The sequence below is a fragment of the Tachyglossus aculeatus genome, chromosome 26, assembly GCF_015852505.1.
Source record: "Tachyglossus aculeatus isolate mTacAcu1 chromosome 26, mTacAcu1.pri, whole genome shotgun sequence".
In the NCBI taxonomy this organism is placed as follows: Eukaryota; Metazoa; Chordata; class Mammalia; order Monotremata; family Tachyglossidae; genus Tachyglossus; species Tachyglossus aculeatus.
This window is the reverse complement of record NC_052091.1, coordinates 404559-417296: the sequence shown is the minus strand read 5'-3', so window position 1 is coordinate 417296 and position 12738 is coordinate 404559. Positions and strand designations below refer to the sequence as shown.

The window sequence follows — 12738 nt, the reverse complement described above, 5'->3', positions numbered from 1 at the left end:
AGATTGGCGCCCCCCATGCTGCTCTTTTTGGAGTTGGGGGTGGCGGGGTGCAGCAGAGCACCTCACTGGCTGGAACGGAGGGGGAGGAAGGGGAAGGGTGTGGATGGGCACCTGCGGGGGTGGGCAGCGCCGGGGGCTTAAGGGGTTGCGGGGCTCTCCCATCCGGTAGCACAGCGCGTCCCTGCCCGGGTTTTCGTAGCCGGACCTGCAGGTCGCCAGTGGGGCCCCCTCTGTGCCACCGTCATCGCGAACCCCTCAGTTGGCAGCCCGAACCCAACCCTGGGCCCCTCCGGCCCCCGGCCTGGCCTGGCCTGCCCCGCTCACCCTGGCGAGGGAAGTGCTCCAAGTTGTCCTGGCACGGGCGGCAGCAGCAGGCCGAAGGGAAGTGGAACTCGATAAGGCCGCAGTGGCTGGAGCGAGAACCGGAGCCGGGACCCCTGGGTAGGAGCAGCGCCAACCCCGCCAGCGGGACCCGCAGGGCTCACTTCATGGCAGAAGGGCAGGCCCACTCCCGGCCCCCGACTCCCCGCCACTTCCATCTAGGCCCTAGCTGACCGGCCTCCGTCCCTCGGTGCTCGGCCCCCACCCCTGGGCGGCAGAACCCCGGCCGTCCGGCCCCGGTCCCCCCTCACCTGTCTGAATCGCTGCGCGTCGCAGCCAGCCCCCGCCCTTTCCCCTTCCCGTCGAGCTACGCTGACATGCCGGTGGTTTCCACCCTCGGCTGGGCCGCACGCCCCCCAACCCTATCACACAGGCTCCGGGGCATGCGAAGAGGATGCTTTATTGGCGGAGGGGAGAGGAGACGGTGGGAGGGGCTCGTGGATTTCTTCTCCTCCCCGCGCCGGGGTCTCACTGCCGCACGGCTAGGGGGAGAATGGTCAGAGCCGGCGGCGGGGGCGGTCTCAGAAGCGTCCGTGCCGGTGGTCCGGGGAGCGCCTCCGCTTCCTCTCCCGAGGACGGTGTCCGGCCTGCGGCCTCGGCGGCGGTGGTGGCGGCGGTGGGGGAGAAAGACCCCTGGGGGAGGAAGCGGGAGGGAGGCGGGGTCAGGCGGCCGCCCAAGGGAGAGCGCGGGGAGGCCGGGGGTGGCGGGGGAGCAGGGGCGCTGGCCGACAGGGGGCGCTGGCCGATACGGGGGAGCAGCGGCGCTGGCCAACAGGGGGCGCTGGCCAATAAGGGGGAGCAGTGGCGCTGGCCAACAGGGGGTGCTGGCCAATAAGGGGGAGCAGTGGTGCCGGCAGACAGGGGGCGCTGGGCGCCACGGGGGAGCAGTGGTGCTGGCCAACGGGGGCGCTGGCCAATAAGGGGGAGCAGTGGCTTTGGCCAACAGGGGGCGCTGGCCGCTACGGGGGAGCAGGGGCACTGGCCACTATGGGGGAGCAGTGGCGCTGGCCGACAGGGGGCGCTGGTCGCCACGGGGGAGCAGGGGCGTTGGCCGAGGGGGCGCTGGCCAAAAAGGGGGAGCAGTGGCGCTGGCTGACAGGGGGCACTGGCCGCCACGGGGGAGCAGTGGCGCTGGCCAACAGGGGGTGCTGGCTGCCACGGGGGGGGGGGGGGGGGGGGGGGGTGGGGGGTGGCAGTGGCGCTGGCCAACAGGGGGCGCTGGCCGCCACGGGGGAGCAGTGGCGCTGGCCGACAGGGGGCGCTGGCCGCCATGGGGGGCAGTGGCGCTGGCCAACAGGGGGCGCTGGCCGCCACGGGGGGGCAGTGGCGCTGGCCAACGGGGGGCGCTGGCCGCCACGGGGGGGGCAGTGGCGCTGGCCAACGGGGGCGCTGGCCGCCACGGGGTGGGGGGGGGCGGAGGGGGCAGTGGCGCTGGCCGACAGGGGGCGCCAGCCGATACGGGGGAGCAGGGGTGCTGGCCGACCCGGGGCAGGGAACAACCTGTGTCGGCGACCTCGCCCATACAGCTGCCGTCGCAGGTCCCGCGATATCGGTCGCAGGTGCATGAAGTTACAGAAGCCACCCCGGGTGCACTCACTGGGGAGGGGAGAAGCGGAGAGGAGACACGGGTGTCTTTTATCTTCTTCCCCCCCTCCCCCATCATCCCTCCCTCATCTCTCTTCCCGGAACCCGCGGCTCACCCCATCTCATATTGCCGGCAGCACGACTCTCGAAAGTCGGTCACGGGGGACAGCTCGGCTTGCACGGCCTGCCCATTGAACCAGCGGTTGTTGAGCTCGCTGACGGCCCGTTCCGCATCCTCCTCCCGCCGAAACTGCAAGAATGAGTGGGGCGCCCAGGTCATAATAACGGCATCTATTAAGTGCCAGGCACTGTACTCATCGCTGGGGCAGATACAAGATAAGCGGGATGGACACAGTCCCTGTCCCACGTGGGGCTCGCAGTCTACGTAGAATTTAAGACCCATTTTACCGATGAGGAAAACTACGGCCCAGAGCAGCTAAGTGAATTGCCCGTGGTCACACGACAGGCAAGTGGCAGGGCCGGCATTAGAACCCAGGGCCTCTGATTCTCAGGCCCACACTCTACCCACTAGGCCACGCTCCGACGCAGGAATAGAAGGGGGCTCTCAGGGGTGTTGGATGGTCCATGCGGGGTTACTAGGGGAGAGTCAGAGGTGCAGGATGGCCCCTGCTGGGTCACTGGAGGAGGAAGATTCAGGCAAGTGACACGTTCTAAACCTAATCATAAAGGTGGGTGTCCAGGGAACCTCAAACCTCAAGTGTCCCGGCATCCCTGGGGAAAGCAGGATCCTGGATTGAGCAGGCTGAGGATGAGCTGGGAACGGATGGGTAGGTGGGGAGGGACGTTCCTCAGGGGCTGAGGGTCTTTTAGCCCTGGGGCTTCGGGGACAGACCCGAGGGGGCTTGAGGACACAACACCTTCACGTAGACGTTGCCCACTAGGTGGTCCCCCAGGTTGTCACACACGTTCATCTCCTCAATCTCCCCATACTTCTCCTGCAGCTCAGTGAACACCTCCTGGTGGGAGGGGGAGGGTGTCAGGAGACCCCCCCCCCACTGTCTATCCAGCCCGTCCCCCCTCCCGACCTCCCTCGGCCCTCACTCCTCCCCAACCTCGAAGAAGCTGTCGTAGTGCTCTTGCACCTCCACGTCGCTGACATGGCCTGGAAGGGACAGATGAGAGGAAGGAGACTGTTAAAACGGGAGGGGGGAGCACGGGTCCTTCTCCCCCCCCCCCCCCCCCCAACCCCGTTCCTCCCTTCCCATTCTCTCACAGTGGGAACCGTCTGCCGTCTGAGCCGTGTTCTGCGGGTTGCGATACAGGTTGAGTAGGACGATGGTCTGGGGGTAAAACGGAAGCGTCATCTTGGGCAATGGCAAGGATCATCATCATCATCATCAATCGTATTTATTGAGCGCTTACTGTGCGCGGAGCACTGTACTAAGCGTTTGGGAAGTACAAGTTGGCAACATATAGAGACAGTCTCTTCCCCTCGTCCCCCTCTCCATCCCCTCATCTTCCCTCCTTCCCTTCCCCACAGCACCTGCATATATGTATATGTTTGTACATATTTATTACTCTATTTATTTTAATTGTACATATCTAATCTATTTTATTTTGTTAGTATGTCTGGTTTTGTTCTCCGTCTCCCCCTTTTAGACCGTGAGCCCACCGTTGGGTAGGGACCGTCTCTCTATGTTGCCAACTTGGACTTCCCAAGCGCTTAGTCCGGTGCTCTGCACACAGTAAGCGCTCAATAAATACGACTGATGATGATGATGATGATGACTGTCTCTCTATGTTGCCAACTTGTACTTCCCAAGCGCTTCGTCCGGTGCTCTGCACACAGTAAGCGCTCAATAAATACGATTGATGATGCTGATGATGACTGTCTCTCTATGTTGCCAACTTGTACTTCCCAAGCGCTTCGTCCGGTGCTCTGCACACGGTAAGTGCTCAATAAATACGATTGATGATGATGATGACTGTCTCTCTCTGTTGCCAACTTGTACTTCCCAAGCGCTCAGTCCGGTGCTCTGCACACAGTAAGCGCTCAATAGATACGATTGATGATGCTGATGATGACTGTCTATGTTGCCAACCTGTACTTCCCAAGCGCTCAGTCCGGTGCTCTGCACACAGTAAGCGCTCAATAGATACGATTGATGATGCTGATGATGACTGTCTATGTTGCCAACCTGTACTTCCCAAGCGCTTCGTCCGGTGCTCTGCACACAGTAAGCGCTCAATAAATATGATTGATCATCATCATCATCATCAATTGTATTTATTGAGCGCTTACTGTGTGCAGAGCACTGTACTAAGCGCTTGGGAAGTACAAATTGGCAACATAGAGAGACAGTCCCTACCCAACAGTGGGCTCACAGTCTAAAAGGGGCAAAGGGGATTGATGATGATGATGACTGTCTCTCTATGTTGCCAACTTGTACTTCCCAAGCGCTTAGTCCGGTGCTCTGCACACAGTAAGCGCTCAATATGATTGATGATGATGATGATGACTGTCTCTCTATGTTGCCAACTTGTACTTCCCAAGCACTTCGTCCGGTGCTCTGCACACAGTAAGCGCTCAATAAATAGGATTGATGATGATGATGACTGTCTCTCTGTGTTGCCAACTTGTACTTCCCAAGCGCTTCGTCCGGTGCTCTGCACACAGTAAGCGCTCAATAAATACGATTGATCATCATCATCATCAATCGTATTTATTGAGCGCTTACTATGTGCAGAGCACTGGACTAAGCGCTTGGGAAGTACAAATTGGCAACATAGACAGACAGTCCCTACCCAACAGTGGGCTCACAGTCTAAAAGGGGCAAAGGGGATTGATGATAAAGATGACTGTCTCTCTATGTTGCCAACTTGGACTTCCCAAGCGCTCAGTCCGGTGCTCTGCCCACAGTAAGCGCTCAATAAATACGATTGATGATGATGACTGTCTCTCTATGTTGCCAACTTGGACTTCCCAAGCGCTCAGTCCGGTGCTCTGCACACAGTAAGCGCTCAATAAATACGATTGATGATGACTGTCTCTCTATGTTGCCAACTTGTACTTCCCAAGCGCCTAGTCCGGTGCTCTGCACACAGTAAGCGCTCAATAGATACGATTGATGATGCTGACTGTCTCTCTATGTTGCCAACTTGTACTTCCCAAGCGCTCAGTCCGGTGCTCTGCCCACAGTGAGCGCTCAATAGATAGGATTGACGATGCTGATGACGATAAAAGGGGGGAGGTGTCGAACCCCCCGAGCCGGGCCTCACCTGGCTAAAAGTGGGCTTATTGTGGAGCCGGGAGCACCGGTCCCCGTGCCGGCAGGCCCCGATCTTAAAGTAAAAAGAGCAGTTAACCCTGGAAAAGGTTCAAAAACACCAGTGAAACCGCGGCCCCCTGCCCCCCCACCCCCCTCCTTCCGAGCCCCCCCCGCTGCCCCTCCCCCCGACCCCCCCCCCAGACTCACTTATCCTTTTCGGTGCCGAAAATCGAGGCTAAATACTCAGCCATTTTCACCCGAGGCCCCTCGCCCTCCCTCTCCCTCTCCGCTCCTGTCGTCACTTCCGGTTTCTCGACGGGCCTCGGAGGGGGGCCCCCGCAAGGCACCCTGGGAGTTGTAGTCAATCAATCAATCAATCATGAGCGCTTACTATGTGCGGAGCACTGTACCAAGCGCTTGGGAAGTACAAGTTGGCAACATAGAGAGACAGTCCCTACCCAACAGTGGGCTCACAGTCTAAAAGGGGGAGACAGAGAAAAAAAAAAAACCAAACATACTAACAAAATAAAATAAATAGAATAGATCTGTACAAAAGTAAAATAAATAAATAAATAAATAGAGTAATAAATATGTACAAACATATATACATATATACAGGTCTTCAGGCGCCCCCCCCCCCCTCACCGAGTCTTTGCCTGCGGGCTGTCCGAAGGAAAGCCGGACCCTCTCACGTGCCCGGGGGCCACCTTTCCTTCCTTCCTTCATTCATTCCTTCATTCATTCATTCAATCGCATTTATTGAGCGCCTACTGTGTGCAGAGCACTGGACTAAGCGCTGGGGAAGTACAAGGTGGCAACATAGAGAGACGGTCCCTACCCAACAGCGGGCTCACAGTCTAGAAGGGGGCGACAACCAATCAATCAATCAATCAGTCGTATTTATTGAGCGCTTACTGTGTGCAGAGCACTGGACTAAGCGCTCGGGAAGTACAAGTTGGCAACATAGAAAGACAGTCCCTACCCACCAGTGGGCTCACAGTCTAAAATCAATCAATCAATCAATCAATCGTATTTATTGAGCGCTTACTGTGTGCAGAGCACTGGACTAATCGCTCGGGAAGTACAAGTTGGCAACATAGAGAGACAGTCCCTACCCAACAGTGGGCTCACAGTCTAAAAGGGGGAGACAGAGAACAAAACCAAACATACTAACGAAATAAAATAAATAGAATAGATATGTACAGGTAAAATAGATAAATAAATAAATAGAGTAATAAATATGTACAAACATATATACATATATACAGGTGCTGTGGGGAAGGGAAGGAGGTAAGATGGGGGGATGGAGAGGGGGGCGAGGGGGAGAGGAAGGAAAGGGGAGACAATCAATCAATCAATCAATCAATCGTATTTATTGAGCGCTTACTGTGTGCAGAGCACTGTACTAAGTGCTGGGGAGCTTTCTACAGAAACGCCCTGGGCATGTCACCACCCACCCCCCTCCCCGCACCATCAGAAATTTCCAGTGGTTTCCTAACAACCTTCGAATCAGGCAAAAACTCCTCACTATTGCCTTCAAAGCTTTCCATCCCCTTGCCCCCTTTTATTTCACCTCCCTTCTCTCCTTCTACATCCCAGCCTGCACACTCCACTCCTCTGCTGCCAACTGTGCCTCGTTGTCGCCTGTCCCGCCGTCGAACCCTGGCTCACCTCCCATCTCTGTATTCTAGACTGTGAGCCCACTGTTGGGTAAGGACCGTCTCTATATGTTGCCAACTTGGACTTCCCGAGCGCTTAGTCCAGTGCTCTGCACACAGTAAGCGCTCAATAAATACGATTGATTGATTGATTGATTGGTTTTGTTCTCTGTCTCCCCCTCCTAGACTGTGAGCCCACTGTTGGGTAGGGACTGTCTCTGTATGTTGCCAACTTGGACTTCCCGAGCGCTTAGTCCAGTGCTCTGCACACAGTAAGCGCTCAATAAATATGATTGATTGATTGATTGGTTTTGTTCTCTGTCTCCCCCTTCTAGACTGTGAGCCCGCTGTTGCCAACTTGTACTTCCCAAGCGCTTAGTCCAGTGCTCTGCACACAGTAAGTGCTCGCTAAATACGATTGATTGATTGATTGGTTTTGTTCTCTGTCTCCCCCTTCTAGACTGTGAGCCCACCGTTGGGTAGGGACCGTCTCTATATGTTGCCAACTTGTACTTCCCGAGCGCTTAGTCCAGTGCTCTGCACACAGTAAGCGCTCAATAAATACGATTGATTGATTGATTGATTGATTGGTTTTGTTCTCCGTCTCCCCCTTCTAGACTGTGAGCCCACTGTTGGGTAGGGACTGTCTCTATATGTTGCCAACTTGGACTTCCTGAGCGCTTAGTCCAGTGCTCTGCACACAGTAAGCGCTCAATAAATATGATTGATTGATTGATTGGTTTTGTTCTCTGTCTCCCCCTTCTAGACTGTGAGCCCGCTGTTGCCAACTTGTACTTCCCAAGCGCTTAGTCCAGTGCTCTGCACACAGTAAGTGCTCGCTAAATACGATTGATTGATTGATTGATTGATTGGTTTTGTTCTCTGTCTCCCCCTTCTAGACTGTGAGCCCACCGTTGGGTAGGGACTGTCTCTCTATGTTATCAATCGATAAATCTGATTGATTGATTGATTGATTGATTGACTACGAGTCCCAGAACCGCCTGCGGCTCGGAGCGGCTGAACGGGAGGGCGGGGCGGGAAGAGGAAGCGAGAAGGGATGGGGCGGGGCGGGGGGCGACTAGGCCGGGGCCGCTCGGAGACGGTGGGAGCGTTGCCGTCCCGTTTCGTCGTCCTTCTCTTCCCTGCTGCGGCCCGAGGATGAATCTGGAGCGGGTTTCCAACGAGGAGAAACTTCATCTCTGCCGGAAATACTACCTGGGTAACTACGGCCGAGGGGGGCTGGACCATCCCCCCCCATCTTACCTCCTTCCCTTCCCCACAGCACCTGTATCTATTATATCTTTGTACATATTCATTACTCTATTTATTTATTTATTTATTTTACTTGTACCTATCTATTCTATTTATTTTATTTTGTTAGTATGTTTGGTTTTGTTCTCTGTCTCCCCCTTTTACCTCCTTCCCTTCCCCACAGCCCCTTGGTTTTGTTCTCCGTCTCCCCCTTCTAGGCTGTGAGCCCACTGTTGGGTAGGGACTGTCTCTCGATGTTGCCAATTTGTACTTCCCAAGCGCTTAGTACAGTGCTCTGCACATAGCGCTCAGTAAATACGATTGATGATGATGATATGTTTGTACATAATCATTATTTATTTATTTTACTTGTACATATCTATTCTATTTATTTTGTTAGTATGTTTGGTTTTGTTCTCTGCCTCCCCCTTTTACCTCCTTCCCTTCCCCACAGCGCCTTGGTTTTGTTCTCCGTCTCCCCCTTTTAGACTGTGAGCCCACTGTTGGGTAGGGACTGTCTCTATGTGTTGCCAATTTGTACTTCCCAAGCGCTTAGTACAGTGCTCTGCACATAGTAAGCGCTCAATAAATACGATTGATGATGATATGTTTGTACATAATCATTACTCTATTTATTTATTTATTTTACTTGTACATATCTATTCTATTTATTTTGTTAGTATGTTTGGTTTTGTTCTCTGTCTCCCCCTTTTACCTCCTTCCCTTCCCCACAGCCCCTTGGTTTTGTTCTCCGTCCCCCCCTTTTAGACTGTGAGCCCACTGTTGGGTAGGGACTGTCTCTATGTGTTGCCAATTTGTACTTCCCAAGCGCTTAGTACAGTGCTCTGCACATAGTAAGCGCTCAATAAATACGATTGATGATGATATGTTTGTACATAATCATTACTCTATTTATTTATTTATTTTACTTGTACATATCTATTCTATTTATTTTGTTAGTATGTTTGGTTTTGTTCTCTGTCTCCCCCTTTTACCTCCTTCCCTTCCCCACAGCCCCTTGGTTTTGTTCTCCGTCCCCCCCTTTTAGACTGTGAGCCCACTGTTGGGTAGGGACCGTCTCTATATGTTGCCAATTTGTACTTCCCAAGCGCTTAGTACAGTGCTCTGCACATAGTAAGCGCTCAATAAATACGATTGATGATGATGATGATGATATGTTTGTATATAATCATTACTCTATTTGTTTATTTTACTTGTACATATCTATTCTATTTATTTTGTTAGTATGTTTGGTTTTGTTCTCTGTCTCCCCCTTTTACCTCCTTCCCTTCCCCACAGCCCCTTGGTTTTGTTCTCCGTCCCCCCCTTTTAGACTGTGAGCCCACTGTTGGGTAGGGACTGTCTCTAGATGTTGCCAACTTGTACTTCCCAAGCGCTTAGTACAGTGCTCTGCACACAGTAAGCACTCAGTAAATACGATTGATGATGATATGCTTGTACATAATCATTACTCTATTTATTTATTTATTTTACTAGTACATACCTATTCTATTTATTTTGTTAGTATGTTTGGTTTTGTTCTCTGTCTCCCCCTTTTAGACTGTGAGCCCACTGTTGGGTAAGGACCGTCTCTATATGTTGCCAATTTGTACTTCCCAAGCGCTTAGTACAGTGCTCTGCACATAGTAAGCACTCAATAAATACGATTGATGATGATGATGATATGTTTGTATATAATCATTACTCTATTTGTTTATTTATTTTACTTGTACATATCTATTCTATTTATTTTGTTAGTATGATTGGTTTTGTTCTCTGTCTCCCCCTTTTACCTCCTTCCCTTCCCCACAGCGCCTTGGTTTTGTTCTCCGTCTCCCCCTTTTAGACTGTGAGCCCACTGTTGGGTAGGGACTGTCTCTAGATGTTGCCAACTTGTACTTCCCAAGCGCTTAGTACAGTGCTCTGCACATAGTAAGCGCTCAATAAATACGATTGATGATGATGATGTATATATGTTTGTACAGATTTATTACTCTATTTATTTATTTTACTTGTACATATCTATTCTATTTATTTTGTTAGTATGTTTGGTTTTGTTCCCTGTCTCCCCCTTTTAGACTGTGAGCCCGCTGTTGGGTAGGGACCGTCTCTAGATGTTGCCAACTTGGACTTCCCAAGCGCTTAGTCCAGTGCTCTGCACACAGTAAGTGCTCAGTAAATACGATTGATTGAGTGATTGATGGATTGGACGGCCTCCTGTCGGGGTCGCAGGGCCTCAGGAAACGTTGCCCAAGTAACCGTAATTATTATGAAGGGGGCGGAGCACGGGGTCCGGAGCGCGTGGGCCCGTGGCTCAGGGGGAAGAGCACGGGCTTTGGAGTCAGAGGTCGTGGCTTCAAACTGATTTTCTTAACATGTTTTGTCTCCCTTCAAGGCCCTACTGAGAGCTCACCTCCTCCAGGAGGCCTTCCCAGACTGAGCCCCCTCCTTCCTTTCCCCCTCTCCATCCCCCATGTCTTACCTCCTTCCCTTCCCCACAGCACCTGTATATATGTATATACGTTTGTACATATATTTTTTACTCTATTTATTTTACTTGTACAGATCTATTCTATTTATTTTATTTTGTTAATATGTTTGGTTTTGTTCTCTGTCTCCCTTCTAGACTGTGAACCCACTGTTGGGTAGGGACTGTCTCTGTATGTTGCCAACTTGTACTTCCCAAGCGCTTAGTACAGTGCTCTGCACACAGTAAGCGCTCAATAAATACGATTGATTGATTGATTGTTGTCTGTCTCCCCCTTCTAGACTGTGAGCCCACTGTTGGGTACGGTTGCCAACTTGTACTTCCCAAGTGCTTTGTAAGCGCTCAATAAATAAGATTGATTGAATGAATGAATGAAAATCCCGGCTCCCCCGCTTGTCAGCTGTGTGACTTTGGGCAAGTCACTTCACTTCTCTGGGCCTCAGTTCCCTCATCTGTAAAATGGGGAGGAAGACTGTGAGCCCCTCGTGGGACAACCTGATTACCTTGTATGTACCCCAGTGCTTAGAACAGTGCTTTGCACGTAGTAAGCGCTTAACAAATACCAACATTATTATTATTATTTTTTAGACTGTGAGCCCACCACTGTTGGGTAGGGACTGTCTCTATATGTTGCCAACATGTACTTCCCAAGCGCTTAGGACAGTGCTCTGCACACAGTAAGTGCTCAATAAATACGATTGAGTGAATGAATATGGGACAGGGACTGCGTCCGATTTGTGCATATTGTATCTTATCTACCCTAGCATTTAGGACAGTGCTTGGAACATCATAAGCGGTCAGCGAGTACCCCAATTGTAATAACTGTAATTATAATTGTTGTTGTTATAATGGACTGTTCTCGACTCCTCAGGTGGCTTTGCCCTCTTGCCCTTCCTCTGGCTGGTCAACGTTTTCTGGTTCTTCAGAGAGGCTTTCCTGGCCCCGGCCTACTCGGAGCAGGGACAGATCAAGAGCTGTGCGTCCCGTGGGAATTCGGCCCGAGGGCGGGGGGGCGGGAAGTGCAGGGGACAGGAGAGGAGAGCAGTGTACCCTTCCCTGGGGGGAAGAAGGTACGATACTCAGGGAGTGGGGTGCCCAAGAATAGGGTGCTGCGTCAGGGGAGGGGAGGAGAGTCCGGTACTGGGGGAAGGACGGTACGATACTCGGGGCAGGGAGGGGAGGCGAGGACAGTACGGTACTGCTGGTAGGGGAGGAGAATACGATACTCCGGGGAGAGGAGTAAAGTACTCTGGAGGAGAGAGGAAGGAGAATCGAGTATTCTCCACCGTGGGAGGGGAGAAGTGTGTAGGACAGTGTGTTTGGGGGCGGGGGCGGAGTGACCATACCCATGGAAAGGTAGAGTGGTGGAAGGTTGCTCTGATGATGATGCCTTCTCCGGCCTGCCGTGAGCTTCTCTCTGTTCCCTTCTTTGTCCCCTCCAGATGTGCAGCGGTCAGCAGTTGGGCTCCTGTTCTGGCTGGTGGTGCTGACCGCTTGGATCACCGTATTCCAGACACATCGTGCACAGTGGGGCGAGGTTGGGGACTACCTCTCCTTCACCATCCCCCTGGGGCTGCCTTGACCCCCTCCCACACAACCACAGGGCCAGCCTCTCCCCTCCACCTTTCCGGGTGGCCAGTCTCCCACCCTCCCCCAACCCCGGCATCCCTTGGACACGCACTCAGATCCCCGAAGGGAAAGGCAAACTCTGTCTGGATGGAGCTGACAGCCCCTCCCTGACCTCCCCCGGCCCACGAGGGTGCAATAAAGAACACAGCTGGCCTCGGCTCCGAGCGTCCTGGCCTTGAGAGGACCGGAGGGGAGGGGAGCCGGGACAGGATGGGTATCCAGCAATTCCCCAAATTCCCTAAAGGGCAGGGAATGCGTCTGTAGCCCAGGGCCGCAGCCTTGGAGTCCTGCCCTGGGTCCAGTGGCGAGGCCCTGGCCCTGGGAAGCCAGAGAACTGGCTTCTAGGCCTAGTTCTCCCTTATTGCGGCTGGCCCGTAAAGATTTCTGGCTGAATCACCACTCAGGGCGTTCTGCTTAAACTGTGAGCCCGTTGGGTAGGGATTGTTTCTGTTGCCGAATTGTACTTTCTAAGCGCTTAGTACGATGCCCTGCACACAGTAAGCACTCAATATGAATG

At 53.2% G+C, this 12738-nt stretch overlaps 2 protein-coding genes across 2 annotated transcripts; one reads left to right on the top strand and one right to left on the bottom strand.

The window, feature by feature from the left end:
* Nucleotides 1–766: 766 nt before the first annotated feature.
* On the bottom strand, nucleotides 767–5454 carry U2AF1L4 (U2 small nuclear RNA auxiliary factor 1 like 4). Its single transcript, XM_038766897.1, has 8 exons — nucleotides 5403–5454; nucleotides 5206–5293; nucleotides 3200–3266; nucleotides 3039–3088; nucleotides 2844–2942; nucleotides 2082–2215; nucleotides 1882–1977; nucleotides 767–1014 (listed from the first exon to the last, which is right to left on the bottom strand). The coding sequence occupies exons 1-8, from the start codon at nucleotides 5444–5446 to the stop codon at nucleotides 903–905; spliced, it is 690 nt and encodes a 229-aa protein (XP_038622825.1). The 5' UTR covers nucleotides 5447–5454; the 3' UTR covers nucleotides 767–902.
* Nucleotides 5455–7933: 2479 nt separating this feature from the next.
* On the top strand, nucleotides 7934–12380 carry PSENEN (presenilin enhancer, gamma-secretase subunit). The gene is made up of 3 exons (XM_038766910.1): nucleotides 7934–8072; nucleotides 11464–11568; nucleotides 12035–12380. The coding sequence occupies exons 1-3, from the start codon at nucleotides 8012–8014 to the stop codon at nucleotides 12172–12174; spliced, it is 306 nt and encodes a 101-aa protein (XP_038622838.1). The 5' UTR covers nucleotides 7934–8011; the 3' UTR covers nucleotides 12175–12380.
* Nucleotides 12381–12738: the final 358 nt, after the last annotated feature.